Genomic DNA, 22,933 nt, shown 5'->3' with positions numbered 1-22,933 from the left:
GGACTTGAATTAAAAAGCACAGATATGGTCAGGAGCAGGAAAATGAATAATTACGTGTGTAGGCAAACAGATAAGCAGCTATCTCCAAGAATGGCAGAGCCCCAGAGTCATTTTACAACCTAGTTGCAGTCTACAGTGATTTCTTTTACCACTAGATGGTACTCTACATGTAAATCGATATACTTGGGATGGGTTGGAAAGAGGATCCACCTTTGAAAAATCAATTAAGGAAAAATGAAATGCAACTACTTCTAAGGGCACTGAAGTCATGAACCCACACAGCTCCCGGGAGCAAAATGCAGCACCCTGCAGACGGTTCTTTTGACTGACTCCTGTCCAAACTGTAAACCCACAAAACTAAACGTTTCCTCCCTGATGAATTGCTTAACTTGATTTGTTCTCTAAGAACCACAACCTTGGCAGCATTTCTCAAAATACAAGCTATATTTAAAGTTGTCTAAGCCTGACTTACCACCCTGTGAGAAATAATGCACTCTTGGTGCATTTTCAACCTTAAGAGACTCTGAAATGCAGTGCTAAGTATGTCACGCTATTTGGCACCTATTAGAAAAGGAATAAGGTACCAAACAAAGCTAGTATATTTTTCCTCCATCTACATAACCTACATCTAAACCACCTAGAAAGCTCCCTCCACCCCCAAACCCTATATAAGCTCGGTATTCTGTTCAGTTAGCTGCTGTCTCACCCTAGAGGCTCCCTCCTGGTTTCTTTCCTCCCAATAAATCTCTAGTGAGGTTTGTTGTGCAGGGTGACATTTTCCCTGGAGCAGAACCCAGCTGTAACAACTTCCACCAGATAGAGCAGAACTATAACACTTTCACTGGGGAAACTTTCCCCTAGTGGAGCAAAGCTGTAACACTAAGCAGAGATGTTTTTAACACTTCTCAGGAACAGAATAGAGTCCAGCTGTAACAACTTTGCTGGGGCAACCCTCCCCTGCCAGAGTAGAATTGTTACATTGGGTAAACCTTTCCCTGGAGCAGGACCGTAAACTGCTATGCGTATGGTGACTTTGGGGTATTCCTTGGCTCCCAACTACCAGGATACCTTTCCATTCGAGCCCCAGTGCTTACACTCATCTCCTAGGCTACAACCATCTGCAAAATGTATTTAGCCCCTATATTTGATCTCAACTTAAAGTAATTTGAAGCTACAAGAACTTTGGCAAACCAGAGGGGAAAGAATTCTGGACTATGCTTACCTTCTTACCCACACACTGGAATCTAATGGAAGAGTGTGTTCTATTTAATGGCAATGTAATGTTCTCTATCCAGACACTGATTTATACTTTTCCGAGCATCCATGATGCCATTGGCTTATAGGCAATGTTTATTCTTTTGAGTGTCAGAAGAATTGGCATTACTCTTGGGCCTGACATCTCTCATAATTTCCTTCTCCAAAAAAATGTAGAGTGAGAAGCTAATTGCATTACAAAAATAACACCAATGGGCTGGTGAAATGGCTTAGTGGGTAAAGGTGCTTGCTGCCAAGCCTGACAACCTGATCTCTGGGACCCAGATAGTGTAGAGTGAAACAGCTCTTGAAAGCTATCCTCTAGCCTCTACCAGTGTGCCACAGTACAAACACATAATAATGGGGGTGGGATGTTGTTGTTTTTTTAAAGTAACATCAGGGGCTGGCAAGACAGCTCAATGATTAAGAGTACTTGCTGATCTTCCAGAGGATAAGGAGTGCAGTTCTTAGCACCCACATCAAACACCTTAAAACCACCTGTAACTCCAGCTTAAGGGGACCTGACACCCTCTTCTGGCCTATTATGGGCACCTGCACCCATGTGGTATATACTCAGACATACACACACAAACACATAAATAAAACTAATTCTTTTAAAGTAACATTGAAATTCTCTATTTGAGGAATGTTCTATAGGACATTTCGTTAACAGGGTTACCCTCTTTTCCATTTGTGTCAAATCTCACACTCCTCAAAGAAGTAGAGTCAAAGATTTGCAAGTTTCTTTTTTTGGGGGGTGGGGTGAGATCCCCCACCCCATCCTCGAGACAGGCTTTCTCTGTGTAGCCCTGGCTGTCCTGGAACTCACTCTGTTGACCAAGCTGGCCTCCAACTCACAGAGATCCTCCTGCCTCTGAATCCTGAGTGCTGGGACCACTAGCCAGTGCAAGTTTATTTTCTATAGACTTTAAATGGCAAGAGTCCTAGGAGACTAGAAGCAAGTCTATGTCTACATCTGTGTGTTCCAAAATGCAGAGTGATGAATACTGTCCACGAATCAGTCAGTGCTTTTGTTTTGGAGCATCTTATTGAAAATCTATTAGTTTGAAGAGATTTTTTTTTTTTTTTGCTTTGTTCTGGTTTTTGATGTTTTGTTTTGTTTTTCGAGATAGGTCTCTAACTTTAGCCCAAATTGACCCTGAACCCACATCCTGCTGCCTCAGTCACCCTAGTGCTGAGGTTTACAGGTTCGTGCATACCTGATCTTTGATTCTATAAGATCAAAGCCATTACACAGAATTATTGTATAACATATATTCATTGCCCAAGATTTTGGTTTTGGTTTTAGTTAATTTTGGTTTGTTTTTGAGACAGGGTCTCATGTAGCCCGGGCTGGCTTCAAACTCTCTGCATAAGCTGAGGCTGACCTTGAGCTCCTGCTGCTCCTGCCTCTTCCTCACCAGTGCTGGGGTTACAGCCATTCACCACCACACCCATCTAAACTACTTTGATTTTAAAGAAAAAAAAAATGACAGGGATAGGCGCATCCATAGTTCAGCAATAGATACCTCAGCAACACCACAAGAGAGAGGTGGGGCAATAAACATGGGAGGAACACAGGGTAGAGGCACCCAGTTAGGCTCAAGTCACTGGTGACATAGATCTCGGGAAGGAGGAAGGCTCTTTGCACTACTGGGCTCTCTAATGACTCATATCTATTAGTTTTTGCATATGTTTTCATCTACCAAATAGATTAAAAACAAGAAGTAAAGTAGACAAGGAAAGTAGAGAGCCCAGAAACAAGTGCCTGAAACTGTGATATACAGTATCAACTGCTTCACAATATAAATTAAATATCTGCTTCCATATAAAAGAAAAAAATGTAATAACAGGTTCCTTTAAGTGGCCCCTACCAAATAGCAAACAATACTCCAAAGATGAGATTTTTAATCCTAGTCTTTTCTAAATTGAATAGAATCAGCAAAATCCCATTTGGGGGCTTCAGTTAATAAAGGAACATTCAATCCTCTAGATCAACTCGTCCCTTTTCTAAATCTCCTAATCTGAGAACATAGAATTTTACACCTAGCTATTTTTTAAAGATTTTATTTATTTATTTACAATGTATACAACATTCTGCTTCCATGTATATCTGCACACCAGAAGAGGACACTAGATCTCATAAACGGATGGTTGTGAGCCACCATGTGGTTGCTGGGAATTGAACTCAAGACCTCTAGAAGAGCAGTCGGTGCTCTTAACCTCTGAGCCATCTCTCCAGCACCCCCTAGCTACTTTTAAAGTTTTTAAAATAACAGACTTTACAAATTCAAATTTTTATCTAGCATTTACTAAGCAGACTGTTAAGTCATTGCTATTTGAAACAGAAATGCAGATTGAAGAATTTAGATTCATGATATCTGTTCTTAATGAGTTTGCTCGGTAAAATGGCACAAAGCTTGACTTCTCCAGATTGTAGCAGTGAAGACAATCCAAATGCAGGGGACACCCAACTCCAGAGAGTACTACCAAGGCTCAATGTAAGAAATCCTGCTAACTGAGCCTGAACATCTCGGTGTCTAACAGACAGCTGTCACCCCTCCCTTTCCTCTCCTTTTCCTAGGCTTTTCTTCCTAGAGCAAGCACTGTTCGTCTCCACAGGTATTAATCATCCACATTACTACACCCAGCACTGAATCTATAGCTGTTCCTATGCCCACTGCTGCAATACATGGATCTCACAGAAGCTTTTCTCAGGAAGCAGATGTTTCCTCATATCTACTAGAGACACCAGAAAGAAAGCTATGCAACATATCTATGAATGCTAAACTATGCACCTTGCTTGGGCCAGTGAGATGGCCAGTCAGACACTTACTTCCAAGCCTGACAATCCAAGTCTGACTCTCAACTCCACCTGGTGGAGGAAGACAACTCCTATGAGTCATTTTCAGACCTCCCAGGCATCTACTGTGGCACCTATGTACAAACACACACAAACACACGGTAGGTAATAGATTTAGTCCCATCAATTAAATGGTGCTGGGAGTACAGCTCAGTCAGTAGAATGCTTGCCTAGCACGAATGAAGTCCTGGATTTGATTCCTAGCACTACACACAACTGGGCTTGGTGGCAGATGCCTGTAATCCCAGCACTTGAGAGGTAGAGATAGGATCAGAAGCTTAAAATTGGGGTCAACCTGGGTTACATGAGACTCTGTTTCAAAAAATAATAAGCAGGGCGGTGGTGGAGCACACCTTTGATCCCAACACTCAGGAGGCAGAGGCAGGCAGATCTCTGAGCTCAACACTAGCCTGTTCTACAGAGCAAGTTCCAGGACAGCCAGGGCTACATAGAAATACCCTGTCTTAAAAAAACAAAACAAAAAGAAAAAGGCAACAACAACAAAAAAGTATATAAATACATAAGCCTCACAAGAACCCCAAACCTATCTCCTGCAATATGCAATTAACTTGTACTAGGAACTGAAGCAAGATTGGGATTTCCAATCCAGCCTAGCTACTTAGTAAGAACCTGTCGAAGTAACAGCAATAGAAGGTTTCAGAATCAGATAAAACTGTGTTGTGTTGATCATGTAGTTAACAGTTTAAAATTTTAGATTCTGTTGGCAATAGCCTTGGGAAGGAATTCAGAGTCCTCTTGATGTAGAACAGTATTTCATTTGTCCTCATTTTCATTATAATTCAGGATTTTCGAGTTGGATGAGGCATGATCTAATGACATTTATCAACCCACATCACAGTTCAGGGAGGGTGAGGGGGTGTCAATCATTTATGGGTAGGTCAAAGAGTAGGAAAACCCTCCATAGAAAACCCTAATAAACCCAAACAAGCCCATCTGTGCTCAGGAAGAATCAGGCTCACAAGCCCAGTTTCTCAAAATTCTTAGACTCTTCCGTTCCTTACCAACCGTACCAAAGTACGGCACTGATCTTATTCTGAGACAATGTACATAAACTCATTCTATTGGAGTGTATCGGTCCCCAGTATCTGTAATCAATTAAGACAGACTCGGCTTCCCCCTTTAGGAAAGAAGAAGTCACAATTTCATGGACAGTAGAACCCACGATGTGCTTGCTGGTCTTCGGCTGTTCCCCAAGGAAACACAAAATCTATCACATTTCGAATAGTATTTGCCAGGCTGGTCCCGGGCGCTTTAAACGGATGGTTTCACTCCATCCATGTTCTAAAATAAGCACTTATGTTCATTTACAGACGAAGACTGAAGCTGAGAGAGGTCAGGCAACCTGGGGAGAAATCCCTTTCTGTCACTCAAGACCCTACTGTGACTTTAAATATCCCTGGGGGACATTTAAAGCTCCAGTGACGTTGCGGGTATTCGCTGAGCCGCTCTGGACTTCAGTTTCCATTCAAAAGGCTCAGCGCTAGGGCAGGTACCGGTCGTCACGGACCGGACCGCAGACTGCAGCCACAGCGGCGGGCGGACCCGGTACCGGTCGTCACGGACCGGACCGAAGTCTGCAGCCACAGCGGCGGGCGGACCCGGTACCGGTCGTCACGGACCGAAGTCTGCAGCCACAGCGGCGGGCGGACCCGGTACCGGTCGTCACGGACCGGACCGAAGTCTGCAGCCACAGCGGCGGGCGGGCCCCACGCACGTCCGGGAGCACAGACCGCAGCGACGCGCCTCAGCCCCCACGGGCGCGACGGCGTTGACACCACGGGAGTGAGGAACAAAGCCCGGCCCTGTGGGTCACGGTGACTCAAGGGCAGGGCGGCGACATCGCCGGCCCACAGCCCTGTCTCCTAGGCAGCGGGACTGAAAACTTGGCTCACCTCCGGCCGGAGTTGCAGGCCGGTGCCTCCCCTCCACTCAGCGCCTCAGCCGCCATCTTCCGCGGCAGTTGGGTCCGCTGCCCCGCCTCAGACTCCGCCCCCGAGTCCCGAGATTGGTTAATATATTCCCTCGACCCACGTACGATTGGACGGACCTATGTCCCCGCCTACAGATGAGCAGTTCCATCCTACTATTGGTCTATTCAAATATCTAACTGTCATTGGCAGCACAGAGCAAAAGAAAGGGTGGGCGAGAGACTGTCCCGAGGCCTGCCGGGAGATGTAGTTTCTCGTTTAGATTAACCCTCGTAATTGAGCCGACTTTTAGGATCTATTCAGAAATACCAGTCTACACTTTCCACACACACTCCAATAGGTAAAATCTAAGAGATTCAGAACTGTTGAATTTTTGAAAGTGACTTTAGGGGCATGTGAAGCCCTGCCCATCTCAGTTGTGTAGGCAGTTAAAGGTTGCCAGCTGGGGAGGGCTCATGACCCCCTCACTCCCTTCTTACCCAGGAACTCTAGATTGTAAGAGGGAAGAAAAGACATTTTTTTCAGTGGTATATAGGCAGTGGCTGCACATGTTCCTGCAAGCAACCCTAAGTAAACTTATTGAGACACACACACTAATAAAACGTTGATTCTCTGAAATGCAAGAGTGAGGCCAAAAATGTTAACCACGTACAGTGGGTCCCATATCTTCAACCTTGTTTCCAGAACCAAGAGCAGATCTAAAACTTTCAGGGTAGAAGTTAAGCAAGATCTATAGTGAATGTATACAGACCTTTTCCTTCTTGTTATTCCCTAAGCAATGCATTTTAAAAAGCTATTTATGTAGCCTTAGGCATTATAACCTAGACATGATTTAAGTATAAAGAAGGAATGAGTAAAAAAAAAAATAAAAAATAAAAAAAAATAAAAAAAAGAAGGAATGAGTAGGTTTTAAGCAAAAACTATGTCTTAGTTAGGGTTAACTGTGATGAAAGACCATGACTTAAGGAGGAAAGAGTTTGTTTGGCTTGCACATGACTGTTGATCATTGAAGGAAGTCAGGACAGGAACTCAAATAGGGCAGAAACCTGGAGTTAGGAGTGTTGGCAATTCATGACAACTCAAGCAGCAGGGAAGGCTTTCCCTGAGGTGAGCACATACTCCCTTCAAACCGTTGTTATACTTTGTAAACTTTGTGAGGTCCTGTGCCCTAGGCTTCCCTAACTGCACTATCCATGATTTCCTAAAAGAGAGAGTGGCCAGGCTCCACCCTACAGGAAAAAAAAATCCCACCAGTACCTGAGCTGGCCCCAAAATCAGGACACATAATCCCTCCAATCCCAGTCCACCCTGGAAAGCCTACTTCCTATCTTCAAGAAACCCTATATAAACCTGTGTTCTGCCCAGTTCTCTGCAGCTTTTCGCCCAAGCAGAGGTAGCCACCTTCCTGGGTTCTTCTCTCTCAATAAATGTCTTGTGTGAAGTTGGCTGTATGGTGTGACTTTATTGTGTTCTTTGGCTCCCAACTGCCAGGATACCTTTCCATCTGAGCTTACAGGCTTACCTACAGGCAGGTCTTATGAAGGCACTTTCTCAAATGAGACTCCCCCCTCTTCAATGACTCTAGCTTGTGTCAAATTAACAAAACAAGCAAGCCAGTATACTTTAAAGATGTGTTGACCTCTGAGTGGAACCCAGGACATGTGTTACATTGGGGAAGAGGTTTTGCTTTTGTTTCCACAGGTGAAGAAAAGCTAAGGATACCATCAAAATTGATAAAGATACAATTTAAATAAGACACCTCTTAATTAGAAAAGATGATCATTCATCAAGCATGGCCATTTAATCTAAACTAATCCAAAAACTAACAAATGCTTTTCATTTGATCAGATAGAACTTGACAAAAAAGAACCTTTCCAAAATTTAGGGTTGGGGAAGGGTTTTATTTTTGTCTTTTCAGGAGAATAAAGGTATCCAGCTAAGGAATCCAGAGACCACTGGACAACTGAGACATCTGAAGAAAAGGGACAAATAATCCAGAAAAATTGTCCCAAGAAAAGAAGTAAACTGGCCTATTGATAGATCATATTTCCAACAGGATAAAATTCCATAAATCTTCCCAAATGTTTGTTTCTGGTTTTCTCTACAGACATATGGTACAAATGACTGTTTTGCAGTCCAATTAAAGATTAAAGCTAGCTTTGGAGTTGGAGTATGGTTCTATCCTTCTCTAAACCCGTGTTAAGGAAAAGTCTAAAATCTTGTCTCATGTCAGAAGAGACACACAAATAATCAAAGGACTACTGTATTGACACTAATCTCATAATCCTTTGGTTTTATATTAACTTTTTACAGCTTTTCATAAAGCATAAGTATTATATTTATATAAAAATTTATACGATTTATATATGTATTTTAAAGTTTTTGTCATGATATTAATGGTCACATAGAGTGCTAACTAGTTCTAGAAAAAGGTTTCCTCTACCTTCCTGTGTGCGATTTCAAGTTTGAGTCTCTACCAGTTTTCTGCAGTGAACTATGATCACACCTAACAGTGACCTTTGAAGTCTCCAAAAGGAGGATGGGGCCCCAAAATGACAATTTCACCAGGACTATCACAACACCACTATGCTGAACAACATCAACTAAAGATCGGCTTTGGACTACAAACTACTCAGAACAGTTTCAAGGAGATCAGCTCAGATGATCCAGCCTCACAGACTACTTTAGCCAGGACTTGAGACGAGCCCTGTACTTTCCCGTTGGGCTTAGACAGGACAAAAATGATACAGCTTGACAGTTAGCCCAAATTTTACTTTTCAGAACCCCCTAAAAATGCCATCATCCCTAGACAGCAGGAAGTAACTTTAAGAACACGATGCCCACATTCCCAAGAGATGGGTTGGGTGGTATTTGGTCACTCTTGGGTTATGGATACTTGTCATTGTTTAGGGGGATTGGTTAAAAAATGTTGTTGGGCTGGGCATTGGTGGCGATGCCTTTAATCCCAGCACTCAGGAGACAGAGGCAGGCACATCGCTGTGGGTTCAAGGCCAGCCTGGTCTCCAGAGCGAGTGCCAGGATAGACTCCAAAGCTACACAGAGAAACCCTGTCTCGAAAAACCAAAATAAATAAATAAATAAAAATGTTGGTTACAATCAGGAAGAAAGTTGAACAAAGGGTATTAGATTCAAGGTTTTTGTTTTGAAAAAAAAAAGGATATAAATATGATAGGATAAAAAGGGTAGATTATTGAATCTACTCTGAAAAGAAAAAAGGGAAGAAACATATATAAGATAGAATGGTAGATTATTGAATATATTTTTAAAAAGCAACTACTAGTTTTAAATATTTTAGATTGGATTGGACTTCCGTTTTTGTATACAGATATTGTATATTAATACAAATTTGAGATTAATTTTGTTAAAACATACTGTACATATATTTCTAATATTGCTCAAGGTATTGTACCTGTACAGCTCATTTAACAATGTATTGCAAATTCTAGTCCTTGAAAGTTATTATTACTTACTATACAAGATAATAATGAAATGTAGGTTAGTAATTAGTCACCTATTACAATTGAAATCGTAGTCACATTAGGTATGTTTTCAAGCTCAAACAGAGGTATATTTTAGGAATATAGGTCATCTTCAGAAACTTCAGAGATCTACAGAATATGGCATTTAAGATGTTTTAATAACGTAAGTATTTTTTATGACAATGAGACATGTCTGCTCCTGGCAATACCAATCTACTACTGAGAAGACAATGGATATTAAAGAAACTCCACATGGAGTTTACTTTCTTTGTGGCAAAAGTAGCCATTGGGCAAGAAAGTGCCCTTGCCTCAACTGATGACAGTATGCTGTCCAAATTGGACAAACAAGATACAAAAGAGAATGACTGCAAAACCTTGCCAATCCAAGGCAGGACAGTCCTTCAGAATATCCCACTTCACAGAAATTTTTGTCAGAGATGCTTGACTTATAGGCCAACGATAGATGTCCCAACACTGCAGAGGAACCTTGGGTGACTGTCCAGGCAGCCAGCTGTTTCTGTCAGTTCTCACATTTTTTAGAAGTCACTTGCTCACGCTTCTCAATTACTCAGTTAATATTATTTCCTTCTTGGGTCTTGAGAGAGTTGAAGATTAGATAGTTACAGTTATAGTTTACTAGACTCAGAAAAGAAAACTCACTAAAGAAATGTAAAATATATAAGGTTGAGAGACATTAAAAGATAATTTGATAATGCAAATTAGAATAAAAAGTAAATTAGGTACAAGACTTTGGACTCACCAAGATAGAATAGATAATGAAGTATTTTCTCTGAATTTGTCAAATGCGAATGGACTAGACATTATTAATGTACTTATCACTTGTATATATTGTATATACTTATTATACCTATTGTATATAGTTTTTCTTATGTTTAGTTGTGGCCTTCTTTCTGTATTAGACAAAAAAAGGGAAACTGTGGTGATACACTGTTTATGACCAAAATGCAAAGCCAGCCACACTAGTTAGCTACAGAAGCTCCGCAGTGGTGGCACACACCTTTAAACCCAGGATTCAGGAGAGAAAGTCAGATGGATCTCTGTGAGTTCAGAGCCACCCAGGGCTACATTAGAGTGAATCAGTCTAAAAGAGAATTAGAGCTCATGCCTTTAATCTCAGCCTTAAAGAGGTATATAAAAGGCAGGAGCCCAGTGTCTCACATGGCATTCTGAGATTTAGTCTCCAGCCACGCTGAGGAGCGGCAGCAGTCTGAGACTTGATGGAGAGCTCATGGAGACAGGATCAGCCCTATTGGCCTGAGGTAGAGGTAAGAGCTAGTGGTTTAGCTGCTTTGCTTTTCTGATCTTCAGCTTGAAGCTTGAACCCCAATATCAGTCTCTGGGTTTTTATTTTTCATGTTACATCTTGTAAAATAACAGTGATTCTCACAGGGTTGTTTCCAAGATTAAGTGTGATTATCCTGAAAAGCTGCTTAGCAACACAGTGTCTTATTGAAATAAGATCAGTGTTTGAAACGACACAAGGAATATTTAGAATGCTACCCTGCCTCCTGAGAGAACACATCTCTCTCCCTGAAGAGAAGACCACCCATTACACCACAAGTACAGTTGAATCTGCTACCATGGAGGGGGTTGAGTTTCTCCTCAAAACCAACTGTTCCAATACAGTGATTTCTGATTGAAAGTAACTATCAGTACTGAGGGCTGTGGCCCATACTCGGCTGATACCCCAGTTGGCTTTAAGAACATCCTTATTCAGTATGGTGATAAGTATGCTTGTCCAGAAGTGATTTGTGACAACTTGTACAGGCATCTGAGCTAAACAAAAGGATATAAATGTCCCCAGCCCTCAATGAGTTCACAATATGAGAAGACAAAATGAACACATGAAAGTCACACTCAGTGCTGCGGAGATGGCTCAACTGGTAAAATGCAAACATAAGGGCTTCAGAACCCATGCTTTAAAATGCCAGACAAAAGCCAGACAGTGGTGGCGCACACCTTTAATCCCAGCACTTGTGAGGCAGAGGCAGGTGGATCTCAGTGAGTTTGAGGCCTGCCTGGTGTAAAAAGCAAATTCCAGGACAGCCAGGACTATTACACAGAGAAACCCTGTCTCAAAACAAACAAACAAACAAACAAACAAACAAAAACTGGCAGACTGCTGTCATCCCATCTCTAGGGAGGCAGCGACTAGATGATTTCCTGGGGTTTGCTGGCTAGCCAGCCTAGCCTAATTGATGGACTCCAAAACAATGGGAGATGCTGTCTCAGGAGAACAAAATGTATGACCTGAAACTGTCCTTTGACCTCCACATTTATACACGCACACATGCACACGTATGCACACACACACACACACACAGAGAGAGAGAGAGAGAGAGAGAGAGAGAGAGGAGAGAGAGAGAGAGAGAGAGAGAGAGAGAGAGCCGTATGTAACAAAATATGCTTAGAACTGTGGTGCGCACTAAATATCAAAGCAGAAAACAGACTTGTAGAAGTACAGAAGACCAGTCAGTCTTCTGTACTGTTGGGGAGGGTCCTACAGGGGTCTAGCCTTGGGTCTGCCTGAATGTCATTGCTAGTCCATCCAACTACACTTTAGACTGTTGTGAGGGAGATGTACTGTTCTGATCCTCTTCATATTTCTAGACTCAGCCTTGATGAAGAGGTAGAAGGATTGAGCTAGAGGCATTTGCCTTGGCCTCTGTTTTTGTTTTCACCCTCAAAAACATGACCACCTACAGTCCCAAGGGGTCTTCCTACATTAGATCCTCTACTATGAAGTTTTTATTTTGTTTTTGACATGGTCTCCTGTTTAGTCCTGACTGACTTAGAACTCACAAGCCTCCTGCCAATAACTCAGGATGAGGGGACTAGTCTTGGGTCTATCTCAGGAAGAAAAAGTCCCACAAAAACAGTAGTTCTCAACCTTCCTAATACTGCAGCCTTTAATACGGTTTCCTCATGTTGTGGTGACCCCCCAACCAGTAAATTGTTTCCGATGCTGCATCATAACTGTGATTTTGCTACTGTTATGAACTGTGTGTAAATATCTGATATATAGATGGTTTTAGGTGACCCCTGGCAAAGGGTCATTCAACAAGCTGAGAACCCCTGACCAACATCCTGTATCTATCTGGAAAACACATTCTTTCTCCCTTTCTTTGACAATTAACTATTTGTCATGACAAACTTTTGGGGTGAAGGATGCATTTCGAAACAGGGTTTCTGTGTGTAAAATACTGGCTGTCCTATAACTTGCTTTGTAGACCAGGCTGGCCTAAGACCTCCTGCCTCTGACTCCCGAGTGCTAGGATTAAAGGCGGACACCACCACCACCTGGCATGGCAAACTCTTTGACATACCATTCTAAGGGTTTTCTTTTTTTTAAGATTTATTTATTTATTTATTATGTATACAACATTCTGCTTCTATGTATATCTGCACACCAGAAAAGGGCACCAGATCTCATAATGGATGGCTGTGAGCCACCATGTGGTTGCTGGGAATTGAACTCAGGACCTCTGGAAGAGTAGTCGGTGCTCTCAACCTCTGAGCCATCTCTCCAACCCCTAAGTTTTTCTTATTACCAGTACTATTTACCTCATTGTACATTGTCCAGCTATACAAATAGCACACAAAAGTATGTTTCTTGCTAAAACATCCCTTGGTATATGCATGTAATTCCAGTATTTGGGAAGTAGAGGCAGGAGAATCCGGAATTCCAGGCTACCTTTGGATACAGGACCCCTTGTCACAAAATGAAATTAAAATAATAAAAATTTAAGTAAACTGGATATCATGGTGAATTCCTGTAGTCCATCACTTAGAAGGTAGAAGAAGGAGGCCCAGGAACTTCAAGTCATCTTTGGTTACATGTAGAGTTTGAAGCTAGCCTGGGCTATATGAGATCCTACATCAAAAAAAAAAAATTTAAGTTATAAGTCAGACATGATAGCATCTACTTGTAACCTCAGCACTTGGAAAGTGAAGGCAGGACGATCAGGAATTCAAGGTCATTCTAGCCTACATAGTGAGTTTGAGGCCAACCTAGGCTACATGAGACCCTGCTTTGATAATAAAACAACAAAATCCTGTTTTACATTTAGAAAGAGTTGTAATTATCTCACCCTGTGTCTTAAAGATCAGACTTGATGAGTCAAAAGGAAAAAGAGCCAATCCCTTACAATTAAAAATGACCAAAAGCAGGGCTGGAGCACCAGGATGCCATCTCAGGGGTCATTTTCCTATCACAGCTGGGAACAGCCAGGTCCTAGGCAAAGGCCAGCAGAGACAAGGTCTGGAAGCACTCGGCACTTCCCAGGGCCCAGCTCAGGGTTGAGACTAGGAGCCAAGTGAGCCCTGTCCCTTGCCCCAGAAAGCTCACACACTGACCCCGGGCTGGGGCATCCTGCCATTAGGGCTGTCACAGCAGAGGTAAGAAAGTCAGAGCTCTACCAAGCATCCAGGCCTGGCACAGGGAGGGAGATGGGGTGATGGGCACTGTCCTAGATTGCTTTCTATTGCTGTGATAAAGACCATGACCAAAAGTAACTCCGAGAGGAAAGAGTTTATCTGGCTTAGATATCCGAGGTCACAGTCCATTAAGAGAAGCCAATGCAGGAACTCAGGGCAGGAACTGAAGCAGAAACCATGGAACAACACTGCTTACTGGCTTGTTCTTTGGGTCAAGTTTCTTTAACCTCCCATGAACACATGCCCAGGAGTGATACCGCCCACAATATCTGTGCCCTCCCACGTCAATCATTAATTAAGAAACTACCACAGAGACTTGATATGATGGAGGCATTTTCTCAGTTAAGGTTCCTATCCCAGTAACTCTTGTGTTGAAAACAAACAAACAAACAAAAACCCAATAGCTTGTATTGACAAAAAAAAAAACAAACAAACAAAAATACCTAATGAACACAGTACTTTTCAGTGACTGCAAAAGCCAAAAGCCTGCAAACAGACCAGACCCTTTGAATTGGATGTCTATGTTCTCCCATCAAAAAGCAGACAGGGGCCGGGCGGTGGTGGTGCACGCCTTTAATCCCAGCACTTGGGAGGCAGAGGCATGCGGATCACTGTGAGTTCGAGACCAGCCTGGTCTACAAGAGCTGGTTCTAGGACAGCCTCCAAGCTACAGAGAAACCTGTCTCGAAAAAAAAAAAAAAAAAAAAAAAAAAAAAAAAAAGCAGGCAGGGGTCCCTGCATGCTGCTGATGACTTCCAAGGTAGCAACACTCATTCTAGGTTCCAGAATGGACTGCAATATAATTACATCACTGGAGGCGTGTCTTTAAAAGGTAGATCTTGTCCCTGGATCCTCCCTGCCCCTTCTTTCCCTCCCTCCCTTCTTCCCTCCTTGTTTCCTCTCTACCATGCTCTACCATGTACTCCCTGCCTGGACCTCCTAGGCCCAGATCTTTGGAAGTATGAGCCAACATCAAGCCCTCTCCCTTTTGTCTCATAAGACACTGAGTCATTTTGCTCAGTATCTTATGAGACAAACATCGACAAACATAGCTCAGTGGTAGAATGTCTTAGTTACTGCTCTGTTGCTGTGAAGAGACACCAGGACCAAAGCAACTTACAAAAGGAAGCATTTCATTTGGGAGGCTTGCTAACAGTTTCAGGGGGTTGGAATCTATGATGATCATGGCAGGAAGCAGGGCAGTTGGCAGGCATGGCGCTGGAACAGTAGCTGAGAGCTCAATCTGACCCAGAAGTTACAGGCAGAGACTGGGCCTGGTAAAACCTCAAAGCCCACACCCTACCAACACACCTCCACCAACAAGGCCACACCTCCAAATCCTTCCTAAACAGTTTCTACCACGGGGACTCAAGCATTCGAATGTAGGAGCCAATAGAGGCTATTCTCACCCAAACTTTGCCTAGCACATGCAAGGCTTTGGCTGTGATCCTCCAACATCACAAAAATAAAGAAAAGGGAAGGGGGTACAGGGTAGGTAAGTGGTAAGAGTGTTTGCCACAAAAGAAAGAGAATCTCCGTTTAAATCCCAGAAGGCCACACATGCTTCAGTGTTGAGGGACAAATAAAGGAATATACTGAGAGCTCACTGGCTAGCCAGCCTAGCTGCAATGACGACCTTCAGATTTAAGAGAAACCCTGTCTTTAAAAGGGGGGGGGGAGGGGAAGCAATGCAGGAAGATCTTATTGCTGACTTATTGCTCTGGCTTTTGCATGCAACACACACACACACACACACACACACACACACACACACACACACACACACTTTTAAAAGGAAGAGAAGGAAGGAGAAAGGGAGAGGCATTAACACTGTGCCGCCCCCACCGCCTTGCACAGGGAGATTGCCCTCCGGTCCCCTAGGCTTACACATCCCCACTCATGGGATTTATCTTCTTTCAAAGTGGTAAGAGAGAGAGTGGGTGTCCTTACTCCTCTGTTTACACGTCAGTGTAAGTTAAGTCCAAAAGTACTTCTTCTGCAACATCGGAATTTAAAGGGACATCCTAATTATGAAGTAAAAAGCCTTGTCCTGGTTACAGTCATTCACACTAGGAAGCACAAACACTTGCTAGCAACTCTGTGAGTTCCAGGTTTTCATTTCACATTTGCTGTATGTCTAGATCTGTCTACATGATTGTCGGATTGTTATTGTCTCCCTAGGTTAAAGACCAAGTTGTGTTTGGCTCACTCAACCTTTTATTTTTTATTTTTATTTACTTATTTTTTGGGTTGAACAAGTGAACTAAATCAAAGAATTTAATAAAAGTTAGGGGCATAGTTCAAAGTAGAACACTTGCCTAGCATTCATGAGACTCTAGGTTGGATCTCCAGCAATGGTAAAAAAAGTTAACAAAATGAAACAATGCTTTTACCAGGCCTTATGGGAAAACATCGTCCCATCCACTATGTTAGACATGGCTCTGTTTTGATGCACCCAGCATCTGTCTGGGAGTCCTCTGCTCCTCTAACCTCAGTGCATGTATTTTGGGCAAAAGTGGAGCAAATGACCCAAGCTGAGCCAATCATAAGAGACTGCCCCTGAATTGAAGGATCCTACAGGCCAGAGGAGCCGGAGTCACTGGGCAAACCGAAGTGAGCCTGGGGAAGTAAGGGGAGTAGGGGGCGGGGAAGCAGAGGTCCGGGAAATGATTGGCTGCTAACAAGAGCAGAACCAGCTTCTTGGAGAGTTTGTAGCCAGAATGGGTAGGATTTCACTCTCTGGAGACTGGGCAAAGGCATTTTCCACACAAGGAACAGGCCATGCAGAGGGACAGGAACATGTCAGACACATTTGGAAGCTGGTATGGCCCCAGCATGACATGGGCAAAGGGATTATGTCGGGGTGGAAGATAAGATGGGCTCAAAGCTGTGGGATGCCACGAGAAGGGTCTAATGAGCGCCCAGGAAACAGTCTAAACCTATCCTGCATGGGAGTGATGGGTAACCTGAGCAGGCCTGGGCAGCTTGAGTTGATCTGTCAGCACTGGATTAAAGGAAAAGTCTGGGCTTGGACGCAAATGGCACATGGCTGGCCAAGGAAATGCAAAGGGCATAGGCAATTCGACAGAAATAGGGCATGACTGCTGGCCAGGGCACTGGAGGAAGCAAGCCATCGTCAGGTCTCAGCGAGTAAGAACAAGGCAGAGAGCTCTGCCCGGCGTGCAAGGCCCTCAGCTAGATGTCCAGCACACACACACACACACACACACACACACACACACACACACACAGGACAGAGGGAGGGAGAAAGGAGGGAGAGAGGGAGGGAGGAGAAAGAAAGAAGAAAGGAAGGAAGGAAGAAAAAAGAAAAAGAAAGAAAGAAAGAAAGAAAGAAAGAAAGAAAGAAAGAAAGAAAGAAAGAAAGAAAGTAAGTTTTTTTGGCGACTTCCAAGCATCTGGGTTCTGGGTAGCAGTTTGAGAAGGCCAGGCTTTGGCATGGGTTCAAACTGAGTTTAAACTGGAAGTGATGGTACACACTCAGGAAGTGGGAGGCAGAAGGATCAGGAGTTCAAGGTCATCCTCAACCACACAGAGAGTTCAAGGTCAGCCTGAAAGATGAGACTCTGTCTTAAAAAAAAAAAAAAAAAAAAAAAATCCAGGTCTGGCAGTGCCTTTAATCCTGCACTCCAGAGGCAGAGGCAGGCAGATCTCTTTGAGATCGATGCCAGCCTGGACTACAAAGCTATACAGAGAAACACTGTCTCAGAAAAAAAAAAAAAAAAAAAAAAAAAAAAAGCCAGGTGGTGGCCCTTGCCTTTAATTCCAGCACTAAAAAGAAAGAAGTAGACAGACCTCTGAGTTCTAGGCCAGCTTGGTCTACAGAGTGCATCGAGGACAGCCAAGGTTACACAGAGAAACCTCTCTCTCAAAAAAAAAATTAATAATAATTATAGCAAAATGGCTCAGTGGTTAAAAGCACTTACTGCTCTTCCAGAGGACCTAGATTCAGTTCCTAGCACCCACACAATGGCTCACAACCTTCTATAACTCCAGTTCCAAGGGATCTTATGCCTCTTCTAGCCTCTATGGGCACCAGACACATACATGGTGTACAGACATACAAGCAGGCAAAATACCCATATACATTAAACAAATAAAAATTTAAAGACTAAATATATAAAATAAAATACAATCTGAGTTTGAGTCCTAGCTCCAGCACTGAGTTCTGTGGGGACTTAGAAAAAACCATTCAATTCAAACAATTAAGAATATTTACAGGGAGCCGGGCATTGGTGGCGCACGCCTTTAATCCCAGCACTCAGGAGGCAGAAGCAGATGGACCTCTGTGAGTTCGAGGCCAGCCTGGTCTCCAGAGCAAGTGCCAGGATAGGCTCCAAAGCTACACAGAGACAACCCTGTGGTTGTCTCAAAAAACCAAAAAAAAAAAAAAAAAAAAAAGAATATTTACAGGGGGTGGAGAGATGGTTCAGAGGTTAAGAGCACTGACTGCTCTTCCAGAGGACTTAGGTTCAATTCCCAGCACCCATATGGCAGCTCACAGCTGTCTGTAACTCCAGTTCCAGGTACTCTGATACCTTCACACTAAGGCACATAAAATAAAGTTAAATAAATAATTAAAAAAAATATTTACCATTTTTAATAGACGACTTGGGTTTGGCTCCCAGCCACAATATGGTGGTTACACTCATCCATAACTCCAGTTACAGGGATTCTGTTCCCAGCACCCACACTGTGCAGTTCACAAATTGCTTGCAACTCCAGCCCCAGAAGATCCAAAGCACTCCTTAAACATCTGCACTGGTGTTCATAAACCCACACAGACACACATCCATACCCATAATTCACAATTTTTAAAAAGTTAATCTTAAAAAAGGAAGAAAAGAGATAATAGTACCAAACTCAAAGGTTACTGGAAGACTAAAGGAAATGATTGAGGTAAAGCACTTTCCAGGGTGCCAGGAAGAGAATAAATACCTAATATAGATAAATGGGTAAAAAGTTTCCTTTTGGGGAAATGCAGATGTCCTAAAATTAGGTTACGGTAATGGCTGCATAACTTTAAATATCTAACAGCCACTGAACTGCAGACTTTAAATGAGGGAAATTTATAGCATGTAAATTATATCTCAAGAAATCTACTAAAAATAATGTGTTTGGTAGTGACTGTTCTTGTCTGTTTCCTACTCTGGCACTCTGCAGGTGATTTCAAACCACTCTGCAGATTTCCTGATAGTGGTATTTTCTTTCAAAAGGTCCTGGTTAGCCAAATGAGTTGCTTCTTTCTCATGTAGACGAGACCCACAAGCAATCAGTATACACTGTGTCTGTGAGATATCGTTGCATTCATAGCCACTTCATCTTAGCCTCAGAGTTCAGTATGACTGTGAGAGTTTACCACCACATCCACATTCCAGACAACAAAATGAAAGAAAAAACCTGGGTGTGGTGGTCACCCATGATAGAGAGGCTACGACTTGACATCGGGATTCAAAGCCCAAGACCAGCCTGAGCAATTTAGTGGGACATTGCCTTAACTGTAAAAATAAACTCAGACAAGCAAAAAGATAAAGAAAAGAGAAGGCGCCAGGGGTGGTGGCTCACACCTTCAATCCCAGCACTCAGAAGGCAGAGGCAGGTGGATCTCTGTAAGTTGGAGGCCAGCCTGGTCTACGAGTTCCAGGACAGCCAATACTGTTACACAGAGAAACCTTGTCTTGAAAAACCAAAAGAAAAGAAAAAAAGAAAGAAAAAGAAAGAGAAGGCTTGCTTCTCAGAGGTAGATGTCCCTAAGGGACAACATCATATTTTTAACTTATATCTCATTGTCCAGTACTTAATCACATGACCACACCTTGTTTGCAAAAAGAATTGATATATACTGTCTTTTTACTTTTTTGTCTTTATTTTTATGTATATGAATATTTTACACACACATATATATACATACACACACACATATATATATATATATGTGTGTGTGTGTGTGGTGCTCACAGAGGCCAGAAATGGTTATTAAATCCCCTGGAACTGGAGTTACAGTTTTGTGAGCCACCATGTGGGCAATGGGGAACTCAGGTCCTCTGGAAAATGAGCCAATGCTCTTAACCACATAATCATCTCTCCAGCTCTGATACATGTAGTCTTGTAGCTCAGATGCAAACCCAGTTCAGAGTTTATTAAAGGCAGAAATGGTTATCAGAGATAAAGAGCAGTCCCTGCTATAGCTGATACTTATCTGACACAGAGAGGCAGAACACAAATATACACAAAAATAAATAAATGAACGAACAAAGTTCATAAACTATCTTTGAAAGAAACAGGCAACAAATACTACTACAGCTGGCCTTTTGAGTCATGTTGTTGTAGTATCTATTTAAATTAACATAACTGGAGTTTAAAAGTAGCTAATGAGCCGGGGGGTGGTGGCTCATGCCTTTAATCCCGGCACTTGGGAGGCAGCCAGCCAGGGCATCCAGACAGGCACTAAACCTCTGCACACTGAGACTGCCTCCCTCAACAGCAACAGCCACTCATGCTGCTGCACGTCACAGCTTTGGCGTCATGGCTGCTCCTTTAGTAATACAGTGCAATCCCATGCACTTCACCCTGTCTGTCATCCTCATGATCCCTGAGCCGGAACCCTCACGTGGTTATGATGGGCATGCAAATCAAGAGAGATACCGCTTTGTCTTGTCAGCCTGGTCCCTGTTCTAGGGGGAGGCCTGACAGGCCTGGTGTGATCCAAAGCCCACTACCAAAGCTGTGGAACCCTGCCTGAGCTGCCGATCTGAGATGTAGCCCTGAAAATTATCCGTTGTCTGGACTACTCTTTGTGTGTCTCTATCCACATTTTCCTCATTCTGTGAACATGCCAGTAGTAGTAGGGCTGACACTCACCCAGTGTGACTGTGGTCAAGTGTACCCAGTCCTGATTTCTAGGAATTTAGAAGAGGCACTGTTCACTGCAGTTCCACTAAGTTTCCCACCCCAGACAGCATCCCTCTGGACCTCCCCACTCGAGTGCTTTCTCCTTGTATTAATGAGGAAATGTTCTACACCACGGTGGCTGTGTCAGCCCAAAGCCATATGGCCATTTTAACCTCTGTGCTCAGGCACCTGTTTGCCCAGTGGAAGAAGAGACTTCAGTAGCTCCCCTGAGAGGCCTTTAAAACCTCCTCCAGACCTGCTAGCAACTGCTTGAATCCCCTGGTCTAAATTCTCATCTTTGCACAAACCCTGCTCCTCAGGGCTGGCTCTTCCCACCAAGGGAGTGGTGAAGACCCACCTTTGTCTGCCTTGCTGCTTCTCAATGCAATTCAGGGACCCTGCTGGCTTTTGCAAGTCTCACCTCATCTTCTGGTGTGACCACCCACGGTTGAGAAGAATTTGGCCAACTCTCAGCAGGCCAGAGAAATCCTTTTGTTCTCAGAATGCAAACTTACACATTTCCCCTGTGTGCTTGCCAACCCTATAGTAGGTGTTTGATTCCCCTCCCCTCTACCCCCTTCCTCTCAACTCTCATTCCTATCCATGCCTGCACTGGCCACACAGTTCTCTCCTCTTTTCTGGGGTTGATGGATCCTCAAGTTCTTTTTTTTTTGTTTGAGGTTTTTTGTTTTGATTTGTTTTGGGGTTGTTTTGGTTTTGGTTTTGGTTTGGTGTTTTTGTTCTTGTTTTGTTTTTTTCCAAGACAGGGTTTCTCTGTATTATTTTGGAGGCTGTCCGGGAAGTAGCTCTTGTAGACCAGGCTGGCCTCAAACTCACAGAGATCCTCCTGCCTCTGCCTCCTGAGTGCTGGGATTAAAGGCATGTGACACCACCACCCAGCTTTGTTTTGTTTTGTTTTGGTTTTTTCGAGACAGGGTTTCTCTGTGTAGCTTTGGAGCCTATCCTGGCACTCGTTCTGGACACCAGGCTGGCCTCGAACTCACAGAGATCCACCTGTCTCTGCCTCCGAGTGCTGCCACCAATGCCCGGCCTTGTTTTGTTGTTTTAACATTTGTTATTATAGCTTTTTTCTTTGTAGCCCTGGATGACCTTGAACTCATAGAGATCAGCCTGCTGCTTCCCGAATGCTTTAAATTTTGAGACTGAGGCTAGATTCACATTGGAAATCATGGAACATGTAGCATATACAAGGCCTTGGAGTTCAGAGCAGCCACCAAAAATAACAAAGGAGAAAAGGATGAGAAAGAGGCTGACTTCGTATAACATAGAAACCACCACTGGAAAGTATGAACTTCAACGTTTTCTGGGGGTTTGTTAGCTCGACTTAGTTCTGGAGATGGAACCCATGGTCTCATTCCTGCTAACAGAGCCACAGCCTCAGCCCCCTCCTTGTCTCTCTCCTTGCTACTTTGTTTATAGTGGGTTTATTTGGGTGGGGGTTGTTTGTTTTTTGACACAGGGTTTCATGTAGCCCAGGCTGGCCTTAAACTTACTATGTAATTGCAGAGGACTTCAGTCATCCTACCATCTCCTCCCAAGCTCAGGAACTGTAGGCAATTACTGCCTTGCCCAGCTTTCCAATGGTTTTTGGTGTAGTGTATTTTACAAATAGCAGCACTAATTCTAGAACATTTTCATCACCTAATTAGTCCTATTTCCCTTCTTCTCCCATGGCCTGGCAACACCCAATCATTATTCTTTGTCTCTCTATGGAGTTGTCAAGTTAGACTCTGTGGGTTGTTTTTTTGTTTTTTGTTTTTTGACAGGGTTCCCCATGTAATTCTGACTGATCTGGAACTCCCTATGTAGACCAGGACAGGCTGGCCCCAAACTCAAGAGATCCGCCTGCCTCCTCGTCCCATGCGCTGGGATTACAGTAAGTCCCTCCATTCTCCCAGCCTCCCCAGCTTCTTTCACTTGACATCATGTTTTTAAGTCTCACCTGTGTTGTATCAACACGTCACTCCTTTTTAGTGGTG

General features: G+C 43.3%; 1 protein-coding gene across 3 annotated transcripts in view; it reads right to left on the bottom strand.

The window, feature by feature from the left end:
- Positions 1-6,134, bottom strand: part of Arhgap19 (Rho GTPase activating protein 19) — a 45,335-nt gene extending 39,201 nt beyond the window's left edge. For all 3 annotated transcript variants that reach the window (XM_027407323.2, XM_027407325.2, XM_027407324.2), the window contains exon 1: positions 6,031-6,134. In XM_027407323.2, coding sequence (XP_027263124.1) covers positions 6,031-6,086 — 56 coding nt within the window. In that variant the 5' untranslated portion in view covers positions 6,087-6,134. The remainder of the gene's footprint in view (positions 1-6,030) is intronic.
- Between the last annotated feature and the right edge of the window lie 16,799 nt (positions 6,135-22,933).

This window comes from Cricetulus griseus, chromosome 3, assembly GCF_003668045.3.
Source record: "Cricetulus griseus strain 17A/GY chromosome 3, alternate assembly CriGri-PICRH-1.0, whole genome shotgun sequence".
Classification (NCBI taxonomy): Eukaryota; Metazoa; Chordata; class Mammalia; order Rodentia; family Cricetidae; genus Cricetulus; species Cricetulus griseus.
The sequence above is the reverse complement of the archived record's forward strand: the minus strand, read 5'-3'. Positions and strand labels throughout refer to the sequence as shown.